Source organism: Sceloporus undulatus, chromosome 1 (genome assembly GCF_019175285.1).
Source record: "Sceloporus undulatus isolate JIND9_A2432 ecotype Alabama chromosome 1, SceUnd_v1.1, whole genome shotgun sequence".
In the NCBI taxonomy this organism is placed as follows: domain Eukaryota; kingdom Metazoa; phylum Chordata; class Lepidosauria; order Squamata; family Phrynosomatidae; genus Sceloporus; species Sceloporus undulatus.
In genome coordinates this window covers 284,572,904-284,596,018 of record NC_056522.1, presented here as the reverse complement: position 1 = coordinate 284,596,018, position 23,115 = coordinate 284,572,904, and the positions used below count along the sequence as shown (strand labels likewise).

General features: G+C 41.0%; 1 protein-coding gene across 1 annotated transcript in view; it reads right to left on the bottom strand.

The window, feature by feature from the left end:
• WT1 (WT1 transcription factor) overlaps positions 1-23,115 on the bottom strand; it is a 75,305-nt gene that overhangs the window by 13,110 nt on the left and 39,080 nt on the right. The window contains exons 4-5 of the mRNA XM_042446893.1: positions 14,352-14,454; positions 9,631-9,781 (exon numbers count right to left, since the gene is read on the bottom strand). Coding sequence (XP_042302827.1) covers positions 9,631-9,781; positions 14,352-14,454 — 254 coding nt within the window. The remainder of the gene's footprint in view (positions 1-9,630; positions 9,782-14,351; positions 14,455-23,115) is intronic.

The following is a 23,115-nucleotide window of genomic DNA, read 5'->3' as shown; positions in this document are numbered from 1 at the left end:
GTACAGTGGTGCCTCGGGTTACGAAATTAATTCGTAACGCGGCCGCTTTCGTAACCCGAAAAGCCTTCGTAAGCCGAATTGCCATAGGCGCTAATGGGGAAAAGCCGCGATTCTGTGCGAAAAAGCCGAAAAAAGCACCAAAAGTTTTTTCGTAACCCGAAAAAACATTCGTAACCCGGAACAATGATTCCCTATGGGATTTTTTCGTATCCCGAAAATTTCGTAACCTGGGTATTTCGTATCCCGAGGTACCACTGTAGTTTAGTTCCTTTTTTAGAACTGCCTGTATGTGTTGATAAATTTGCCCCTCTCCACAGGTTGTTGGAATAGGGCTCCCATCATCTCTAATCACTGCCACTGCTGACTGGGGATTATGGGAATTGCCATCCAACTGCATCTGGATACCCAATGTTGGAAGCCACTGATCACCTTCACTAATATTGCAACAGATATATTAACATCAGTAGTCAGCCAGTGTGGTGTAAATTTTTTATGTTGGACTAGGACTCTGGGAGTTTGAATCCCTTCTTAACTTCAGAAACCCACAATTCTCACACACATACTTAGCTATACACAAAGGCATTGGCAAACCATCTCTAAATAATTCTTGACTAAATCAAGAAAACTCTGTGATAAAGTTACATATGTTTGAATTAACCTGAGAGTACGTTCTTTCTAAAAGTAAATAAGTAAATGTGAAGTCGAAGGATTTCATGGCCGGCATCCATGCTTTTTTTTGTGGTTTTTCGGGCTATGCACCAATGTTTCTAGAGATTTTCTCTTCCTGACGTTTCGCCAGCATCTTGGCTGGCATCTTCAGAGAATGCTTGCCTGGAAAAAGTGGCCGACAGGATTTACCACATCCCCTGCAGCTGAGGACAAGTCTACATAGGGACCACCAAAGGCAGTGTCAAACAAGAATCAAGGAACACGAGAGACACTGCAGACTGGGCCACCAGAAAACAGCAGTAGCAGAACTGCCACAAACCATCCTGGAAGAAAATACTGTTTGAAAACAATGAAATTCTGGACCATGCCAACCATTACCATGTTCAGGATGCACAGGGAAGCCATTGAAATCCACAAACACGACTGGACAATTTCAACAGAAAAGAGGAAACCCTAAATAAACAAGGTTTGGCTACCAGGCCCTGAGGAATAGCAAAATAAGGACTCAGCAAATGCCAATGGGAAACCATCTCAGAGTCAGGGGCTTTCCCAGCAGATAATGATAACCAATTAGCAGACATTAATCCTCTTTGCATATAGCCTCCTAGCCTGAGGCTGCCACAGCACAGAAACAATACACATGCAAATCACCCCTGCATTCCCAGGTTCACACAGGTATATATACACCCACTTTTTCCAGGCAAGCATTCTCTGAAGATGCACACCACAATGTTGCGAAACGTCAGGAAGAAAATCTCTAGAACAGTGGCCACATAGCCCGAAAAAAACCACAAAAAACCATAATAGGTAAATGACTTTATTGTTAAAAGCTAAAGGCTGTCACAATTTTACTGGTTGAACCAGTGAATACAAAAGCAGTATAAAAAGATCAAGCACAAAATTTCTTTTGAAAAACATCAATAAATAAAAATAATGATTAAAACATATCACAAATGAGACTCTAATAATCACTCCCATCTTGAAAACTAAGCCTAATCTTACTAGCAGCTAAACCAAGTTTTGCCATCATGGAGGTAATGTATACATCAATTACCAGCAAAAAGAATACAGATCTGCTAGGAAGAAGATCTGTCAGAAAGAGAATGTAAAATTTGATCAAGGAACTTTTGTCTAAGAGCTATATAGAGGGGCAATATAAAAGATAGGTCCAATATTTTCCACTACCACCAATTTTACAATACAACAAATCTTAGATGGCCAGGGGTGTATTATATCTGCCTGTCAATATATGCAGAAGGCACACACTGAAACCGTAAGGCTGTAAATGTTTTCTAAATGGCCCCCCAGTAAGTTAAACCAATGTTTCTAACTTTCTAAATAATCTTTCCTTCACAGAAAATCTGTCCTCCTCAACTTGGCATTCTCTAATGGGCAGACTACAACTTTCATCATCCTCACTCCCGCTCCCCTATAGAGTTGCCATATCCCGATTTGCGCGGATATTCTGGATTTTTAAGGGTCTTTGAGATGTCCTGCCCAGTTTAGAGATCATGTCCTGGCAAGGGCAAGGCCTCCCTGAACGGGGCACAGCCTCATGGGGCCTTGGCCTGCCAGCCAGCCACTCTACCCCCAAACACATCCACGGGGCAAGGTCTGCCTTGCATGGCTGCACAACAGGGCCTCCAGCCAGCCCCAAACACATCTAGTAGGTGAGGCTTCCCTAGTGCAGCTGCACGAGGCCTCCACCAGCCAGCTGAGCCACAAGGCAAGGAGGTCCAGGGCAGTAAAGCCTCAATGCTGCCACTGCCCTCGGAGGCCAGAGTGACATTGTCTCCAGCAGCCTTTCTTCTCTTCACTTTCTCTCCACAAATTGTGGCCTGGTGGCAGCCAAAGTCCAGGACATGTCTTCAATTGCAGACTTCTCTCCGGGTCCAGGAAGGAGAAGCCAACCCATCTGCCATTTGGAGTATGTTTTTTTTTTGGTTGTGGTGTGCTTTCAAGTCCTTTCCGATTTAGGGCCACCCCCTGCTGGGGTTTCTTTGACAAGATTGGTTCAGAGGGGGGTTGCCATGGCCTTTCCCTGAGGCTGAGAGGTGTGAATTGCTAAGGTCACCCAGGGGGTTTCCATAGCAAAACAGGGATTCAAACCCTGGTCCTAGAGTCCTAGTCCAACACACAAACCATCATGTTTTTTTTTTTAAATTAATGTTTTGGGCTTTTAGTTGGATGTCCTCCATTTTTCTTGAATGTCCTAACAGCTGTCCTACATATTTCTATAATAATATAATAATAATAATTTATTTGTATACCGCTCTGGCAAACCAATCCGGCAGTTAACAACAGTAAAATATAAAATATGACAATTAAAAACACTATCCCTCCCCTCCCCCCCTTAAGACAGTATTAAACAGTATAATAACTATTAAACACAATGTCAATGCATAAAACAACAATTAAAAACTAAAAACCCTGATATCCTCTGTTGATCCTCAACCATCACTAAGATGGGGGCCACGGGAGGAATGAGGGAATCAGGAACCTGGCCGGGATGGTTAATCTGGAAAGGCCTGCCAGAAGAGATCCGTCTTGACCGCTTTTTTAAAGCTGTCTAATGATGTTATCTGACGGATCTCATCGGCAGGTCGTTCCAGAGTTTGGGGGGACAGCAGAGAACGCCCCTGGGAGGTCGCCGCAAGCCTAGATTTTAAAGGCTGTAGTAAGTTCCTCCCAGAGGACCGGAGAGCGCGGGAGGATTGTACAGGAGGAGGCAGTCCCTAAGATAGCTTGACCCAAACCATTTAGGGCTTTAAAGGTGATAACCAACATTGTACTGGGCCGGAAGCTGATAGGCAGCCAGTGGGAGGACCTCAAAACCGGAGTAATGTGGTCCCTCCTAGATGTTCCTGAAACAAGCCTGGCTGCCATATTTTTGAACCAGCTGTAATTTCCGAGTCAAGCACAGGGGTAGCCCATGTAGAGTGCATTACAGAAGTCAAGGCGTGAGGTTATATTTTGTTCTGGTTTTGTGGAAGGGAATTATGGCAACCAAGCATTATCCAGGCTGCCTGGGCATCAAGGTGATTATAATCCAACACAAACTGAAGAGTGCCCAATGAGGGAAGGCTTATTCATAGGGACCTGCACCCACTCTCCTCTTCCCTGGGGTTCCTTCCCCTCAGTCTTCAAACATGCCTTGGTTTCCCCCATCCTGAAAAAAACCTCTCTCGATCCCTCTTCCTTGGTAGCTATCGTCCAATCTCTCTTCTTCCTTTCTTCTCTACTAAGGCAGGGGTGGCAACCTGTGGCCCGCGGGCCGGATGCGGCCCAGCGAGCTTGGGACCAGGCCCCAGCCCGTCCTGCCGCCGATTGCCGCCGGGGCCTTTGGGGGGCAATTGTCTATAGAAGCCTCAGAAACATGCATTTATATTAACATTTTTTAAAAATCAGCAAATTCTTTTGCGTGTCCTCCATTTTTTAAAAAAAGTGTCTTCCATTTGAAAATTTTGTCCTACATTTGTCCTGGTTTATTTATATATTTATTTTTTTTTAAAAAAATTATTTAATTATTTTTTTTTTGGCTTCGCCTCCCGTTGTCTGAGGGACAGCAACCCGGCCCCCGGCTCAAAAAGGTGCCTACCCCTGCTCTAAGGTGTTGGAACGAGTGGTCTATTCACGCTGTCTGAGTTTCTTGAAACCAACTCCATTCTGGATCCCTTCTAGTCTGGTTTCGTCCACGGCACTCCAGAGACGGCCCTTACTAAGATCTCGAATGACTTTTGCGGGCCAAGGCGAATGGCCTTCATTCTATCCTTGTCCTTCTTGATCTGTCGTGGCCTTCGACACCGTGGACCACTGTCTCCTAATAGATGTACTCTCTGACCTTGGTTTCTCGGGCCTTGTTCTCGATTGGTTCACACATCTTACTTGAGATCGATCTTTTTCAGTGGTCTCGGGTGGTCAGACCTCGTCTTCTGTCCCCTTATCTGTTGGAGTTCCTCAGGGCTCTGTTTGGGTCCCCTTCTGTTCTCTCTATACACACTCTCCCTTGGCAAACTTATCAGTTCTTTTGGTTTTCTCCTACATCTGTACGCCGATGATACCCAGCTGTACCTTTCCACCCTAATCTTTCGCCAGAGCTAGAGCAGCAAGTGTCATCCTGTTTACACTGTGTCTCCCACTGGATGCACCATCGGCGTCTGAAGCTCAATATGTCCAAGACCGAGCTTCTGTTTTCCCTCCTAAGCCACCCTTCACTACTCCTTTTCTATTTCTGTCAATAACGTCTCTATCCAGCCGGTCCAGGAAGCCCGTAGTCTTGTTTCACCTTTTGACTCCTCTTTGTCATTTATCCCCCAGATCCAGACCACAGCCAAAGTCTGTAGATATTTTTCTCTATAATATCGCCAAAATCCGTCCATATCTCTCAGCTTCTACGCAAAGACACTGGTCCATGACCTAGTGGTCTCACGACTAGACTATTGTAACCTCCTCTTGGCAGGCTTCCCCTCTCTCACTCCACCCATTATTTCTGTTCAGCATTCAGCTGCACGCATTATTTCACTCGCTCGCCGTTGATCATGTCTCCCCTCTGTTGTCCCCCCTTCACGGCTCCCTCTTCTTTCCGCATCAGGTACAAACTTTGCTACTCACCTTTAAAGCCCTGCATGGGCTGGCCCCTCTTTATTTAACAGATCTTCTCTCTCCCTACATCCTACTCGCACTCTCTCGCTCGGTAGCCAAAGCTCCTCTCTCAACCCAGGATCTCTCTGCCTCATCCCAGATCCGTCCCTTCTCTTGCTGCCTCTCATTCCTGGAACCTTTTTCCCCTGCATACATGGCTCATCACTTCCCTAACCAGCTTTAAGGCTGAGCTGAAAACTATATGTTTAGGGAAGCGTTCTCAGGGAATTTGTGATTGTCATCTGGCTGTCTGATAATATTTGATGTGATGTGATTTGTTTTAATTTGATGTTTTTAATTTGGTTTTTTTTTTTCTCTATATGGTAATTTTATCTATTCTCTTTTTAATTGTTATTACCTTAGAATGTACAACTTGGGCAGGCTTTTATATACCTTAATTTTACGACTTGTACAGCGCTGTGTGCAATTACAGCGCTTTAGAAATAAAGTTTAATAATAATAATAATAATAATAATAATGAATCAGTCCTTCCTGTAAAATTCAGAAGGAAATGCTTTCAAAATCAACTGGGTCCTATATAACGTGAATTAACAGGCTTAATTAGCAACTTTGTGCCATGATACATGAAAAAAAAAACCTGAATAACTAAGGTGGCTTAATTTGCAAACCTCATGCCCTTTCCCCTTTTTTCTCTTCATTTTAGGAAATGTCATGCATGGTTTTCCAAATTCAATCACTTGATATAAACCTTTTCATTTAATAAAATTCTAATTTTCAAGTCCGGATACCCATTTATAAGAACTGTTCCTTCAATGATGGTCTATTTTATTCATAGTATTTTTATAGTTTCACTGAAATAAAGCTTTTCTCTGGAACAATGTATCACTTTTTGCTGGTAAAAAAACACAACATTCTCAAACCATAATCTCAAGTTCCTGAAATATTTCAAACACAGAGTCATTGTTTCTGGATCATGCTGATGGCAGATGGAAAATCCATGAAATCTATCACCACAGTTTGTTATTGTAATCTTGTTTTCATTATATTTAGAAGCTGCATGATGCTCCAAGACAAAAGTATCATTTTATGACTATAGTGTTTCATTAATGGCACTTAATAAGTGGAAGACACTCAGTAACAGACAGGGGTCATGAGGTGTCAGCAAAAACTGTGTTGAAAACATTGATAAATACTGATATAAATTGCAGTTTGTGTAACAGAGTTCTACAGATAGTACACTATCTAAAAGAAGAGTCTGCGAGAAAATGTAATGAGTCAGCTGCCTCTAAATGTCTAAGTGATGAGAAAAGGGAATCTACCATCATTTTCCTTTCCTTTTGGTAAATTGATGGCTGTCTAGCCTGTCCCTCCCAAAAAATATGAATCTCTGTCTTTCAAGCACCACTCATGAGGTTGGAGAAAAAATCAAATTAGAGTCACTTGTCTAGAATGAAGTACAGTGTCCCTCCATATTCGCTAGGGTTAGGGGAACAAGACCCCGTAAATATTGAAAAACCGCAAATAACAAAAACACTGTTTTACCTGAGAGGACACCTCTCTAGGAATCTCTAGGTCCTCCAGTGCAACTTGTGGTAAAAGTTGACCATAGTGTTGCACTGGAGGACCTAGATATTCCTAGAGAGAACATATTAATGAAATCCGTGAATAATCAAATCCGCAAATATCAAAGCCGCAAATATGGAGGGATGACTGTATATAAATTGCCTTTGATCTCACTTTGGGAGGAAGGCAGTATATAAATGAAGTAAATAAATAAATAAGCACCCTATTTGTAAAAAAAAAATCTACTTGGAAAACACATTTTGGTTGGCTTCTTATTGGTTAGATGAATTGGTCAACTAGTCCCCATGCTACAATGAGTAGACCCATTCATCAATGGTTGTACAGTAAGTCATCACATAGGAAACAGTGTGATGTACTGGCCTAAGCATTGGACTATGACTCAAGAGACCAGAGTTTGAATCCCCACTTAGCCCTGGAAACCCACTGGGTGACCTCAGGTAAGTCATAGCCTCAGAAGATGGCAAAGGCAACCCTCCCCCCAACAAATTTTGCCAAGGAAACTTTGTCATAGAGTCATTTTAGAGTTCCATGTGTCAGAAATGACCTGAAGACACACAACAAAATCAACACATAGATAAAACGAATGGATTCAATAGATCTACTCTAGTCAGGACTAAAACACAATTTAGGCCTTATTATGGTATAAGTTTTTATGACCTATTTCACTGTTGTACTCTAAGAGATGAGTTATACTTGCATTTTTTGCACAGAGAAAATCACATCTGTCAATCAATTCAAAATTGATTCACCATTCTCACTACATTTTAAGGCAGTGAATCTCCCTCTGGCATTTAAATCTGGTCTGAAGTTCTCATTTACCACCAGTCACCTCAATTTCCTGAACAGTGGCTATGTGATCCAAATCGATCCGATAGCTTACTCACACTATCGGGGATGCAGATCGATGCGGTTCTAAAAACTGATGCGGTTCTTTAAAAAAAGAACCGCTAAGGGATCTGGTGCCAAATGCACCAGTCTAAAGGGGCTGTTTGGTTGTCCATCCCCCCCCCCCCACCCCAAGCAATCTGCACCAAGTAGAATTGGTGTAAGTCTGAACTACAGGGAAACTACAGTTTCCAAACCAGGTTATTTTGTAGTGTCAATGGAGCCCAAAGCTACAATAAAGGTAAAGGTAAAGGTAAAAGTTTTGCCTTGACAAGACTGTCAAGGGAAAACCTTGACTGTAGGGGATGGTGCTCATCTCTGTTACTAAGCCAAGGGAGCCAGCCTTGTCAAAGACAACTCTGTGATCCTGTGGTCATCATGACTGCACAGAATGCTGTTAGCTTCCACCAAAGTGGTAACTATTTATCTACTTGCACCTTTACATGCTTTTGAACTGCTAGGTTGGCAGAAGCTGGGATAGTGACAAGAGCTCACTCCGTCATGCAGCACCTGGGCCTCAGACTGCTGATCTTGCAATCATCAGAATCTACAATACACCATAATAAATCTGATAATTTTTGTTGCTTTTACATGAACAAGACTTCTTGTGGTTTTCACTGCTACAAAGCTACTTCAGGTTTGAGTCTACACCTGACAAATAAATCAGCCATCCAAATTTCAGAGGTGCATCCGCAAGGGGAACAAAATGAGGGTATTTCCCCTTCCAAATAACAATTGAGCCCTGAGATGAAATTTTTCCTTCAGCCCGCAAATCTGTAGGATTCCAGAGAGTGAGAAACTGAAAATCATTCAGATCTCAAACTCTTATATTTACTGTTTTCACATTCCCTTGGTAACTTTGCCTGCCCCTTTTCTCTGGATGCCTACAAAATGTTTCTAAATGCTCAAGTGAAGTTTTAAATTACAGTACAGGAGTTCAGTTAGACAAGGGGCTGCGTTAGACAAGGGTTAGACTGGAGTCGGAGTAAGAGAAGAGTTTTGGTTGGGGGTTTAGTATGGTTAGGCTGAGATGAGTATGTGTGTGGTGTTTTTCAGTGTAATAAATACAAAATCTGCTTTGGTAGGTTTAGCTGCTGTAAATAAGGAAATTGTTTTATTTCTGTGCATAGTTGGCCTCCAAAAACACTATCTACCTGAGAGCTTTGATGCAGACAAGATGTCTGAGGTAGTAGCATTGAATATAAATGGTGATGTCCACTGAGGTTAGAAGTTATATAAATCCTCATATGTACCCTGAGGGCACCTGGTATCACACAGGTGGGACAAGAGGACATATTTACATGCTGGCAGAAGTGGGGATAAGGGAAAACTCTTGTTCTTGGTAATTGCAGTGAGCACCATGGAGCAGAGACATAGCCAGGATTTTAGGAAGGGGGGGGCAGACTAAGTGCCACCATTATAATGGGCCTTGGGCGCGGCGGTATAACAGCGTGTGCCATTCGTTTTTCTAATGGAAGGGGGGGTCTGGACCCCACGGACCCCACCCCACCCTGGTAGATCCCTGCATCGAGGTCTTCACATTTGGTGGGTTAAAGGGCAGAACCCCCACAATTGGCCACAGTGGCAGGATTGTCTAAGATGATTACTCATAGCTGGTTTCACTGGTGAGATTGCCGAAATGGAAAACCCCACAGTTGGTGAAATACAGTTGGAGAAACAGTTTTCATTGAAAAACATCCTGTATATCACATCCTCATTATTTACAGCCAGCAAAGCATTACAGTATACTAATCTGTTAAGTGTCAAAAGCTCAGAGAATGCCTCCCATTGGAGGATCTATGAAAGGGTGTTGTTGCCAGGGATAGGACAAAGTCATCAAGACCCAAAACCAGATAGGAAAAAATATTTGGAATCAATAAAGACATTTACCAGTGTGCTTTCTACCATGCATCTGCAGATGAGACAGCTTAAAATATCGTTTATTACAGCCAGGGTATACACACATGAAAGGCCGTTTCTCATTTGTCTCACTTGTTGATCTGACGATTGTAGGCGCTACTCCAGGCACTCGTCGCACATCCTATAATGACATAAAGAAAGGGAGGGAAATTCAATATATTATTTAGCCAACTGTAGCATAAGCAAGAACTGTCAGGCTACCTTACATGCCATCCCACCAAAACACATTATATCACATCTGGATCATTTTATTTTTGTTGTTGTTAATTTCCCTTGAGTCGATCTCGACTCATGGTGACCCTGTGGCTGAAACAACTCCAAGACTCCCTGTCCTCCACTTAGTTCCTGCAAATTCATAGCTGTGACCTCCTTAATAGAGTTCTCCCATCTAGCATGTGGCCTTCCTCTCTTCTACTTCCCTCCACCTTTCCCAGTATTATTTTTTTCTAATGAGTCCTCTGTTTTCATGATACGCCAAAGATACAACAGCCGAAGTTTTGTCACTTTGGCTTCCAGGGAGATTTCTGGTTTGATCTGTTCTAGGACCCATTTGCTTATTTATTTTAATTTTTTATTTTTTAGTTGTCCACAGAATTCTCATTGCTCTTCTCCAGCAACACATCTCAAACGAATTGTTTTTCTTCCTATCTTGTTTCTTAATTGTCCAGCTCTCACATCCATACATGGTAACAGAGAATACAATGACTTGTATGATTCTAACTTTTGTACAGTGTGCTCGCATCATACGCGGGCGCACTTTACACAGCTTTCAGCCTATGCTGAAAGCTGCGTGGGGAGAAGGGGCAACGCATCCCATAGGGACTAATGGGCCATGTGCACATGGGGCTCGAGCATAGGCAGTATTTGCTTTATGCGGGGGAGTCCGGAACAGATCCCCCGCATAAAGGAAGGGCGAACTGTACTCAGTTGTGTATCTTTGCATTTTAGGATCTTTTCTAGTTCTTTTATAGCTGCCCTCCCCATTCTTAATCTTCTTCTGATTTCCTGGCTGCAGTCCCTGTTCCTGTCAATGTTTGATCAGGTATGAGAATTCTTTTACTATTTCTATTGTCTAGGTTGAATATGTGTAGATTCTCCATGATTATTATTTTTATTTTCTTTATGTTCAGCAGTAAGCCTGCCTTTGCACTTTCTTCCTTGATCTTTCTCAGTAGTTGTTCTAAGTCACTGAGGTTTTCTACCAGTATTATGGTATCATCTTCGTATCTTAGATTGTTAATATTCCTTCATCCTATTGTCACTCCTCCTTTTCTGTGTCCAAGCCTACTTTTTTCACAATGGGCCTAAACAGACAGGCCGAAATAATGCTGCTTCAGGTCACTTTGGAGGTATGCTATGTAAATGATGCATGCGTCTTAAGAGGCTGGAGCGCAGCTTTGGCGCAGCTTCTGGCCTCTTCAGATGTGTGTGTCATTTAAACAACATATCTCCAAAGTGACCTGAAGCAGCTTTATTTTGGCCTTTCTGTTCAGGCCCAATATGTTCTGCATATAAGTAGAGCAGGTAGGGTGATAAGATGCAGCCTTGTCTGACCTCTTTGCTAATTGGGAACCATTCAGTTTCCCCATGTTTTATTCTGACACAGCCTCTTATCCTGAGTACAGATTCCTCATCAGGACTTTCAGATGTATTGGTACTCCCATGTCTTTAAGAGCATTCTGCAACCTTTCATGATCTATGTAGTCAAAGGCTTTGCTATAGTCTATAAAACACATGTTGATTTTCTTCTGGAATTCCTCAGTGCATTCCATTATCCAGCGTATGTTTGCAGTGTGGTCCCTAGTGCCCCTTCCTTTCCTGAACTCTGCTTGGACCTCTGGGATTTCTCTCTTCAATGGTTGGAGTCTATGTTGCAGAATTTTGAGCATAATTTTGCTTGTATGGGAGATTAGTGCTAAGGTCTCATAGTTGCTACCGTCTCTTATGTCTCCTTTTTTGTGGATGGGGATATATATTGATTGTTTCCAATCTGATGCAATCCTTTTATTTACTTATTTATTTTTGTTTTTCACCAAGCAAGTTGTACGGAGCTCAGTTCAAGGTCTTCACCTATAAATCCCTAAACAAATTGGGACCAGTATATGTGAAAATCCAACTTCTCTCATATGAGCCTGCCTAAAACCTAAGAACGTTGAGGCTCTTTTCTACACCCAATCATCCCATGAGGCTAGGATAGTGTCTACAAGTATGACAGGGTTTTCTCCATAGCAGCATCCCTACTATGGAAATCCCTCCAAGGATCATGCTATTTCACTTGGCCTTTGGTTGTTAAAATTAGGGAGTGGCTGCTCTGGTTGAGTTCAGCTGTTTTTAACTATCTTTCTATTATCAGTGGTTTTAGAACTATTTTTAAAAATGAGTTTTAGTTTGGATTTAATTTTCATATATTCAATGTTTTTATCCCTTTTACTTTACCTCAGGTACCCTGGTAGATGGAGAGGTGACTTTAAAAAAAATCTTATATATAATCATAGAATCATAGAGTTGGAAGAGACCGCAAGGCCATCTAGTCCAACCCCTTGCCATGCAGGAAATTACAATCAAAGCATCCCTGAGAGATGGCCATCCAGCCTCTGTTTAAAGATCTCTAAGGAAAGAGACTCCACTACACTCCGAGGGAGTGCATTCCACTGTCGAACAGCCCTTACTGTCAGGAAGTTCCTCCTAATGTTGAGGTGGAATCTTTTTTCCTGTAGCTTGCATCCATTGCTCCAGGTCCTGTTCTCTGGAGCAGCAGAAAACAAACTTGCTCCCTCCTCAATATGACATCCCTTCAAATATTTAAACAGGGCTATCATATCAGCCCTTAACCTTCTCTTTTCCTGGCTAAACATCCCCAGCTCCCTAAGTCATTCTTCAAAGGGTATGGTTTCCAGACCCTTCACCATTTTTTTCTCCCTCCTTTGGACACTCTCAGCTTCTCAACATCCTTTTTGAATTGTGGTGCCCAGAACTGGACACAGTATTCCAGGTGAGGCCTGACCAAAGCAGAATAGAGTGGCACTATTACTTCCCTTGATCTAGACACTGTACTTCTGTTGATGCAGCCTAAAATTGCATTGGCTTTTTTAGCTGCCGCATCGCACTGTTGACTCATGTTCAGTTTATGGACTACTTGGACTCGTAGATCCCTTTCACATGTAGTTTCATTCAGCTAAGTGTCCCCATCACATAGCTGTACATTTCATTTTTCCATCCTAAGGGCAGTACCTTACATTTCTCAGTGTTGAATTTCATTTTGTTAGCTTTGGCCCAGCTTTCCAATCTATTCAGGTCATTTTTAATTTTGATCGTGTCCTCTGGGGTATTAGCTCCTCCTCCTAATTTGGTGTCATCTGCAAATTATGTCCTCCAAGTCATTGATAAAGATGTTGAATAGCACTGGGCCCAGGACAGAGCCCTGTGGGACCCCACTGGTCACTCCTCTCCAGGATGAAAAGGAGCCATTGTTGAGCACCCTTTGGCTTCAGCCAGTCAACCATTTACAAATCCTTATAACAGTTGCCTTGTCTAGCCCACATTTTGCAAGCTTGTTTGCAAGAACGCCATTGCTAACCTTGTCAAAGGCCTTATGAAATCAAGATATATTATGTCCACAGCATTCCCTTCATCTACCAAGCTGGTAATTTTATCAAAGAAAGAGATCAGATTTGTCTGGCATGACTTGTTTCTCTGAAACCCATGTTGACTTTTTGTGATTATGGTATTGCTTTCTAGATGTTCACAGACTCTCTGTTTAATGATCTGTTCTAGAATCTTTCCTGGTATTGATGTCAGACTAACTAGACGATAATTGTTGGGATCCTCTTTTTTCCCCTTTTTGAAGATGGGGGCAATGAAGATTTTCAGACCTGGCTGAAACATTCCTGAAAGGAGCCAGGACCATCTTCAAAAGAGTCAGGAGGAGGCAGTGTTTGAAAGTGTGAAGCACTTTTCCCATCGCCATGGAAACGTTTTTCCCTGCTAGTGCTTCTGAATCGTTCCAGAGGAGTGAGTTTTCTACAGACGCAGCTTTTGCATCTATAGAAAACTCACTCCCCTGGAACGATTCAAGCAAGAGGGAGAAACGTTTCCATGGTGATGGGAGAAGCGCTTCAGGCTTTCAAACACTGCCTCCTCCTGGCCCTTTTGAAGACGGTCCTGGTGGTTCGTTTCAGGAATGTTTCAGCCAGGTCTGAAAATCTTCAATGTTTGCCCTCCTCCATTCTGCTGGGACTTCTCCTGTTCTCTAGGAGTTCTCAAAGATTATTGCCAATGGCTCTGATATTACATTTGCCAGTTCCTTTAATACCCTTGGGTGTAGTTTACATAAGTAAATAAATATTGCAGTTGGATAAAAACAGATTCCCAGGCTTTCAGTTGACATCCTCTGTCACCTGAAAAGTAAGGGATAATATTTGAGACACCTCAAGATCATTTGGAGGTGTCAGATTTAAGGAAACCATGGAGTTAGTTGTCATTTTACTCTCAAATATGTTGTAGTGAAAAGGAAATGTGAGGTTTCCTTTTCTTTACTTTGTCAAGCAATGACTTTATAGTGATCTTCCCAACAACAAAATGTATTCTTACTGAAATTTATTACTGATACAATGGAACCTAAGTACAGCAGTAATAATTAACATCAGCCAAGTAATTACCCTAAAATCATCTATTTTCCCCTACATACTCACTTGTATTCCTCTAAAAACTCCATGGGTGTGTATTCTGTATTGGGCCCCACAGCTATATAACATGGGACCTGCATGGTTATCACTTTCATATCCTGTTGCATGGCTGGGCAAAAAAGAGAGAAAAGACTTTATACTTGGTTCATAAATCTCTACAAGGAAGTGTCTTTGCAGTGCTTCTTCAATAAATGTCAAAACAGTTACATCCAAACATCTGGTGAAATAATGGAGGTAAACACTTCAATTCTGTTTAAAATATTAGTTCCACGTGAAAAAGAGAAAATTGGTCTACTTTTGCTGTAAAATGTGATTAGTGAAGAAAAGATGGAGAAAATGGAGAGGAACAAAAGTTAATGCTCTGACTACGTGCAAGTTATTTATCAGTGAAATTCCAGGTCGGCTGTTGCTAATATCTTTGGAATGACCAAAATGCCTCAGGTTTCACATTAAGTGCAGCGGATTTTTGTCAGCACCTCATGACTCAGATATAACCAGATAGGGCTGAGAAAGTGATGACATTTACAAGAACAGCTGTGGTGCAGCCACAGGATAGGATTACAAATCAGTGTCCTAACCTATTTAACCCACACATCAGCTTGGAAGATGTACTGTAGCTTAACCTTCTGTAAAATCAACAAACATGAAACCCTTACCCTATCAAAACCTCTGGACTTTTTTACTGTCACTGCAACAAAATTTTCTCCACTTAAATATTTGTGGCTTTAAAGCCAAGACTAGGAATCTCTGAACTTTATAATATTCCACAACACAAAACTTTCTCTCTATATAAACTTTTGCCTTCCAGATTGTGGATGGATGAGGGAATTCTTTATCTGAATTAAAACTAAATTAACCTTGCTCTTTAAAGTTCTCTGTCAAGAGAGGAGCCCATCACCCTCAGCTTCTCCATCAGTCATTGATTTCAGTGTGTTTCTTAAAATTAGAAGTTCCACTGATTTTAAATGGAACTTACTGTACACAGCTGTGCAAGAGGCTGCAGACATGCAGAGTAATTTTTTTTACCCACCTCGATCCAATACAGGGAGAGGTGGGATACAAATAAATATTATTATTATTATTATTATTATTATTATTACACATTTTCTCAGAAACAAATTCCCTTTGACTTATAACACTCACTTGTGACAGGAAGCTAAATGGTGCATAGATCTAGTCTTAGCTGATTCAATCACTAACAGAGCAAAAGGACAAGAATAGCTATGGCTTCATGGGGAGGTGCGTAACATGAAAACAAATTTGTACTGAAATTTGATAGACAACACATACCCATGTGGGGGGATCACATTAAATAAATAATAATAATAAATCATTTATTTATATCCCGCCTTTCCTTGGAGATCAAGGCGGGTTACATAATGATAAACTATACAATAAAATACAAGATATAAAAACAGTAACAGACAAAGTTAAAAATACAAATTACAAAACAACAAGACTAGCTAAAGTACAAGTGCAAAGGAGGGGGGGAGAAGGAGCATTACAGCGTCTGGGGGAAGGCTTGTTTGAAGAGAAAGGTTTTTAATCTCTTCCTAAATAGATCGGGGGAGGTGGTCGAGCGGAGCTCGTCGGGAAGAGAGTTCCAACGCTGCCGGGCCGAGATAGAAAATGCCCTCCGTGCAGTCATAGAATGTTTAGTATCTGGAACCCTCAAGAGTAGCTTCCCGACCGATCTGAGTGTGCGGAGCGGATTATATGGGGAGAGGCGGTCCTTCAAGTACCCTGGGCCCAAGCCATTTAGGGCTTTATAGGTTATAACCAATACCTTGTATTGCTCCCGGAAGCGAATAGACAGCCAATGTAGATCCTGCAGGACTGGTGTTATATGGCTGGTCCTGGAAGATCCAGTGACCAGCCTGGCTGCCATGTTCTGCACTAGTTGAAGCTTCCGGGTTTGGTACAAGGGTTGCCCCATGTAGAGCGCATTACAAAAATCCAACCGAGAGGTTACCAGAGCATGTACCACTGTTTCAAGGTCCCCCCGGCCCAGGTAGGGTCGCAGCTGGCGTATCAGCCAAAGCTGATAACAGGTACTCCTGACTGTCGCATCCACCTGAGATGTAAGGTGGAGCGACGAGTTGACATTAGTCAACTAGGGCAGGGGATACTTTCCTCCAGTCTCTGAAACTGTACTAATGTAGCCATTTCTACTGCTGCCATCACCATTTGTCACATCACAACCAAAACAGTGGTCTTTCTGCTGGTGGAAAAATGATACATGGGGAGTGCACACCTCGTTTCCCAGCGGAATTGTGTTCTTGACAGCCCATTGGGAGCACAGTTCTGCTAAGAAACAAGGTGTGCATTCCTTACACACCATATTTCCCATTAGAATCACTAGGGTTTTGACAACAGTGGGCCAGAGCAGGGCACAAATACGGCCAGGACTACATCTATGTCCTCTCTGTAACATTTCATTCTTAAACACACATGTTGAAGCTCAGTGCTTTTAATTTTACAAAATTGTGCCTTTAGATAAGCATGACTACAGCAACCTTTCATAAAAGGAGCCCCGCAAGATCAGAACTAAGGCCTATCTAGTCAAGCATTCTATTCATATAATGGTCAACCAGTTGCCTATGGGAAGCTCATAAATCGAAACATGAATGGAGCATCACTTTTTTGCTTGTGTATGCCAGTTACTGTTTCTGCTACTACAGTGGAGATACGTCCATCATAAATTTCCACCTATAACCCCAATCTGATATTCTCCAAGACATTTTGGCCTATAACTCTCGTAAACCCTGATCATTGCCCATGGTAGCTAAGGACAGCAGGAGATTTTGTCTCAAAGATATGGAGAACATCAGGTTAGGGAAGCTGGACTAGAATCACAACTTTTAATCTAGGCATAGGGAAAATGTGGTCCCTGGGCCACAAGCAATCCCCCAACCCCCACACATAAAACAACAATCCCAAATTAGTAAAGAAGTACTAAACTTTTTTAGGGAACCTTGTGACAAGTTAACAAGAATCAGCATGAAATATGAATATACAGTAATCCACCACCATCATCATTAAAAATCTTGAAATGGGAAATAAAGGAGAATACACTGAAAAGACAAGATAGCATTTGTATAGTGCTTCAAAAACAAACAAAAATGTAAGACACAGGAAATATGCCATTTTTATGTTTAAAAACTAAAAAGTTTAATATGAACAGTTGTTTTTAAAACACAACACTAAAAAAATATACAGTACCAATTTCTCTGGAAATAATGATTCTATGAAGTATGAAGATAGTTTTCTTTTCATAAAAAAAGTGAAGTATTTGTTGAGACATTCTCATCTGTCTCAGTTGGTCTTACAATCCCTGTACATAGCTCAAAACAAGATTAGGTTGCTTAAGACAATTGCTTTCAATTGTGGGCCTAACTCTTCACTGGGCTGAACCTAACAGATTCAAATTTCCGTTCATGCAAATCCTTCCCCACATTTTCTCCATGTCCACTTCCTGATGCTGCCCCCTTTTCATCCTTTTTCTATGCCATACCATCTCCAGCTTCCGTGATACACTTTTAGATGGAGTGTGACACAATGAGAAGAAGATGAAGAAATTGGAAAGGCCGGTTGTATGAACAAAGTTTGGCTTATGCTTCTTGGGGTCTGTGCTACTATCTATCGCAGTGGTCTTTACTTCGGCACACTTACTCAAAGAATCCAAAATATAAACCTAATTATGATCAGACAGTTCTCAGAAAATGTCATTATGGCAGGTACATGACAACTACTGGACTCCAGTGTTCTATCAAAATGTGTCTAAAAGAGTTTCTAAAGGGAAGGGCAAAAAAACCAACCACATCAACTAGCAATGGAGCATACCTTTGCTGTTATGAGCCTTTATGTTGATTCCAAGTTATGGCAACCCTATCATAGGGTACGGTACACTCAGGCCGTCTGGGAGATTTCTACTTTAGATCAAACTAGGCAGATGGTTACCCAGAGGGCATTTTCTTCATCTGCACCCAGATGGTGGAATCACCTGCTAGAAGAGATTTGTCAGCTCAAGCTACAGTACTATCTGTACTTAAATAAGCAGTAAAGACCAGTCTCTTCCAGCAGGCCTATCCAGATTATTTTGAAATTATGGATTTTAAAATATTTATTGATGGATTTTAATATGTATTGGTTTTATGTGCTCTTTTAACTGATGTTATGTGCTTGTTGTTATTCCCTGTCTCACTCCATCTGGAAAGGCAGGTAAGAAATTGTCATGTTGTTGTTGCTCTTGGGGTTTTTTGGCAAAATTTAATCAGAAGAGTTTGCTATTGCCTTTCTCTTGGGCTAAAAGTGTGTAAAATGCGCTCAGGATCACCCAATGGGCTCCTGTCTGAGAAAGGACTGAACTCTGATCTCCCAGTGTCCTATTCCAGCAGTCCAACCACTACCCCACATTGTTTTGGGCTTACTATTAGGGCCTGGGAAAGGGCATAATGTTTTATCCCTTTGCACTTACATAATATAGCACATCTAACCAGCCAATTATGTGCTATAACCAACCTGGCAGATTCCAGATGTTTTGTATGAAACTTCCAGACGGTTGGTCATTTGGGGATATTTTTAATAATTTAAAGTGTTTTTAGTTTAAAATGAATGTGCTAATAACATGTGATTAATAGTGTAATTAACTGTAATAATATCATATCATGCTTTCTTAAATTAACTTTATAATATGCGTTTAGAAAAAAAATTACTGTGCAGTGCTCCCTAAAAAATTCAGTGTTAACAAATTGATTTCTTTTGACAATTTAACATTAATGTGTGAGTGTTAAAATTTACATTTCCATACTCAGACTATGTATTCTGGAGAGTACTTCCATGCACATATGCCCACCAGTTGAATCAGTGAAGGTACTTGATGGTTTTACATTTTGAGGTTTGCAAAGCATTTTAAAGAAGTAGTAATTATATCCCAGAAAAAGAGAACAAGTATATAAAGTCTGTCAACTCTGGAGAAAAATAAGAAAGTTACAGTTTTCAGTGTAAAGCAAGATGCAAATGTTTGTTGAATAATTCAAGAAGTAGAAAAGTATGTGAAACACTAACCTCCTGGGAATCCTTTATGAACACTTCATGTATTTTAGAGACGTAAATCTTAGGAAGAGTAGCTATGTCCATAGCCAGTGAAGCTGAAGGCAGTGTGTATTGTAACTCTCTCAGCCAGAGAAGACAGATAACTATTTTGGCTCATATTACCAGTGATGAGACTATGTCTAGCTCTGATTTTCCACAGAATCTACAGTCTTGGCCTATCCCAAAAACATTTAAATGTGCTATACTATAGATTCCTCATCCTGATTTCATTTTCTCTTTGCTTTTTCCTCACATCCCAGGTCATATCACTGCTAACGGTCATCATTGATAGATGCCTACAAGACCATTCATTTTGCTCTTTCCAAGTTTAATATTTCTGTTTAATCCTGGAGATTTTCCCCTCCCACTTCACTTCAGTCCACAAAGAATAATCTCTTCCTTGCTTTGATTTTTTGAATATGTTTCTTTATTCTTCAGGTTATTTTTTTCCGGAGAAACCAAATAGTGTCTAATATTACATTGGTGAGTCTAAAGAGGAAGTAGCAGACAATAAAGGATAAAGTCAGAAATGGCCTCAAAAAAGACAACAAGGAGTGTTTGGACTGAAATGAAAGCCATGATATGGAAACAATTGTTGTGGAAGTGGGAGATCTTATTCTTTTAAAAAGAATTTTTTAAAAAATAGCATCCCATGGTTTTAAAGAACTCCTGAATTCCTTGTCAGACTTAACTCAGTTCACTACCACTTTACTGTTGGGGTGTGTGTGTGTGTGCGCGCGCGCGCGTGTGTGTGTGTGTGTGTTTTATCATGACACAATTTTTAAAGCAACATTTAAATTATCAATTTTGAACAAGCTGTACAGGTATTAAAGCAAGGCTGCAAACACATTATAAATATTGCACAGTATCATTCAGGAACAGAGCAAAAAAATGTTCACATAGGAAGAATGAAAGGAGACAAAGTCCGATATGCTGTGTAATGGTCCAAAACTTTTATTTCATAAAGTCCACTTCTATAGAGAGTACAAGTGCAACTCCAGAAATAAAGGTTTTCAACCATCACACAGTACGTGGGATTTTGTCTCCTATCATTCTCACACAGTAACATTCCCACAGGCTGCATGCTCAACCACCCTAATTATGCAGCTCCCACCACTCTCTCAAAGTCAAGCAAAATTCATCAACACAGCACTGGTGACAAAAGAGAAAAGTTAATTCTCCCTTAAGAAAAATGTTTTGGGGGTTGTTGTTGTTGTTTTAATTCTGAGACATTAAAAAAGTCTCGAAGGACATGTGCATCTATGGCTATGGTTCCTGTTGGGGGCTGGGGGTTCATCACTCCTTCAGTGATATATATTGTGAGTCAGACTGCAATGTTTGTATACTGAATGACTTCAAGATGGACAAGAATGGCAAAGGAAATTTTGCATCAGTGAAACAGAATTTATGCACCAAAATGCTGTAATAATACAACTCTAAGGGAAAACAACAGCAACTGAACTAACACAGGAACAACAAAGCAAAACTCCCACCAGGAAAAAGTTAAAAGCATTTGTAATGTTGGTGAACTAAAATGAATTGGTTTTATACTTGTGAATGTTCATTTTATCTCAAATATATTTCTAATGAGTAAGCCAGATGCTAAGTTGTGTGTTATATATAAAAATGTCTATGCATACACACGTGTGTCGCTCTCATTTTTAACTCTATAGCCTAGGATTCTGATCAATCTAATGATGTTAGTACCAAATTCTATTAGCTCTTTTCTGACAACCATATTTGCATTGACCTTCATCTTTCCACTTGGTCTGAACTCCAGGCAAGAAAGGAGAACTATGTCCATGACAGCCCCCATATCCTGTCTGCAGCCTCATCTAATATCTTTAATAGCTTGAGGCTTCTTCAAGAAGGACTTCCTGCTTCCAGGGTAACAGGAAAACATTTTTGAACAAGCAGTAGCCAGTCTAGCTCTCACTCCCTACAGGTGGGAGAGGACCACTGTCTGTATAGAGGAAGCTCAGGAAAATGGGAGGGACAGCGGAAACGCAAAGAATGTAAATCCTATGCTGATGCAAGCTAACAAAAGGATGCAAGAGTCTGCAAGAGTATGAAGAAATGACAGTAAAATTAAAACAAGAAATGTGGAAAAGGATTAAAGAAAAGAGAGATATGGGCTGTAGCTTATTGCTGCCAGGAATCACAATGGCTAAAACCGTTGTGGAACTTTTAATTTTGCTCTCTTGTCCCTTTTATGAGTCACAAGTGCTGCACAACAAAAATAAGTCAAGACTATGGTGCCCTTCAATGTTCCAGAGTGTTATTCCTGTTATATACTGTTTTTAAAAGTCACTTGAAATGTGCACTTGAAAAAGAAATGCAGTCTTTAAAGAATGAAATGGAAGTTCATGAAGTGGTGGGAGAGCAGTTTCTGGGAAGAGGAAGGGAATATATTTACTGGAACCCCACCTCTTTCCTCCTTAGGGTCAAGATGTTCCAGAAAGTGTTGTTATCTGTTTTCACGAGAAAGGCTAGATCCCATGCTACACAACAGTAACATATGCATAGGTATTGCCACAAAAATAAGTATATGGTATGGTGCTGAGCTAGTTGGCCATTGTTAGGTTTTGTTTTGGTTTGGGATTTTGGGGGCAAACAATCACTTCTTCGTTTTTATGTTGTGCTTCTGAGATTAGCCAGAACACTGAAGTAGGGTTAGTTTTGTTTTTTGTTTTTAAATCACCTTTGAAGATGACAGTTCGGGGAATTTAAAACAAAGTTGCTTCCTTCTTAGTGCTATAAATATATTTCCTGGCTTTTCTCTTTGATTCGTTCCTTCACAAATCTACCTTTCAACAGCAGCTGCTGGTGGAGCGATAAATCTGCTCCAGGTTGCAGTCCAAACTGTTTTTAAAAATCAATCTGAATTTCTAAACCTTATCCTCAAAATAGCATCTTAAGTGCTTCCTTTAAGGTTTGGCCTAAAAACTGAGGCAGGACTCACTGTTTCTGCTGACTTAGAAGCTACCAGCTACTATTACCTTTCTTCACTCCAACAAACCATATTTTCATTTGCTGTTGTCTGAGCAATCTTGCATCCCCCCACCCCACCCTCATACAGACACACATACACACAGTTTGATCTCACATCATGCTTTGAGCAACGTGGACCAACTGGAGGCAAAGTTTGGTATCTCATAATGAAGGACTTAATCCATCCTTCACATAAACAGCATGGAGCTGCCACTGTGGAAAAACCTGCAGAGTTTTCTCTCTGGGTTTGGGAGAGAAATAAATAGGTATCAAATATGCTGAGGGAAAGAAAGTGTCAAATGAATGGTCTCTTAGTGAGAGTAAACACGTGACCATCCCCATTGTAAGTCGTGGAGGCGGGATCCTGGCACTGAGGATCTTACTTTAAAAAAATCATCAGGGGGCAATGAAACAGATCAGTGACTTACTCCATAAATGCAAAAAAATATGGAATAAGGGGTGTCCAACAAGCATTTTTCACTGACTGAATAGCTCCCATCTACTAATTCCTGAATAGGTAGGAAGTTGTTTTCTCCTCCCTCTGCATACCCCTCCATGCATCCACAAAATTTGCAGGACAGGGTTGAGAAACTGAGAAATCACAAACGTCTTAAGCAAATTATTGTAGCCCTGAAGCTCCCTGCATTACAAGACTTGGAGATGACTCCCTGGATTTGCTGTGGGC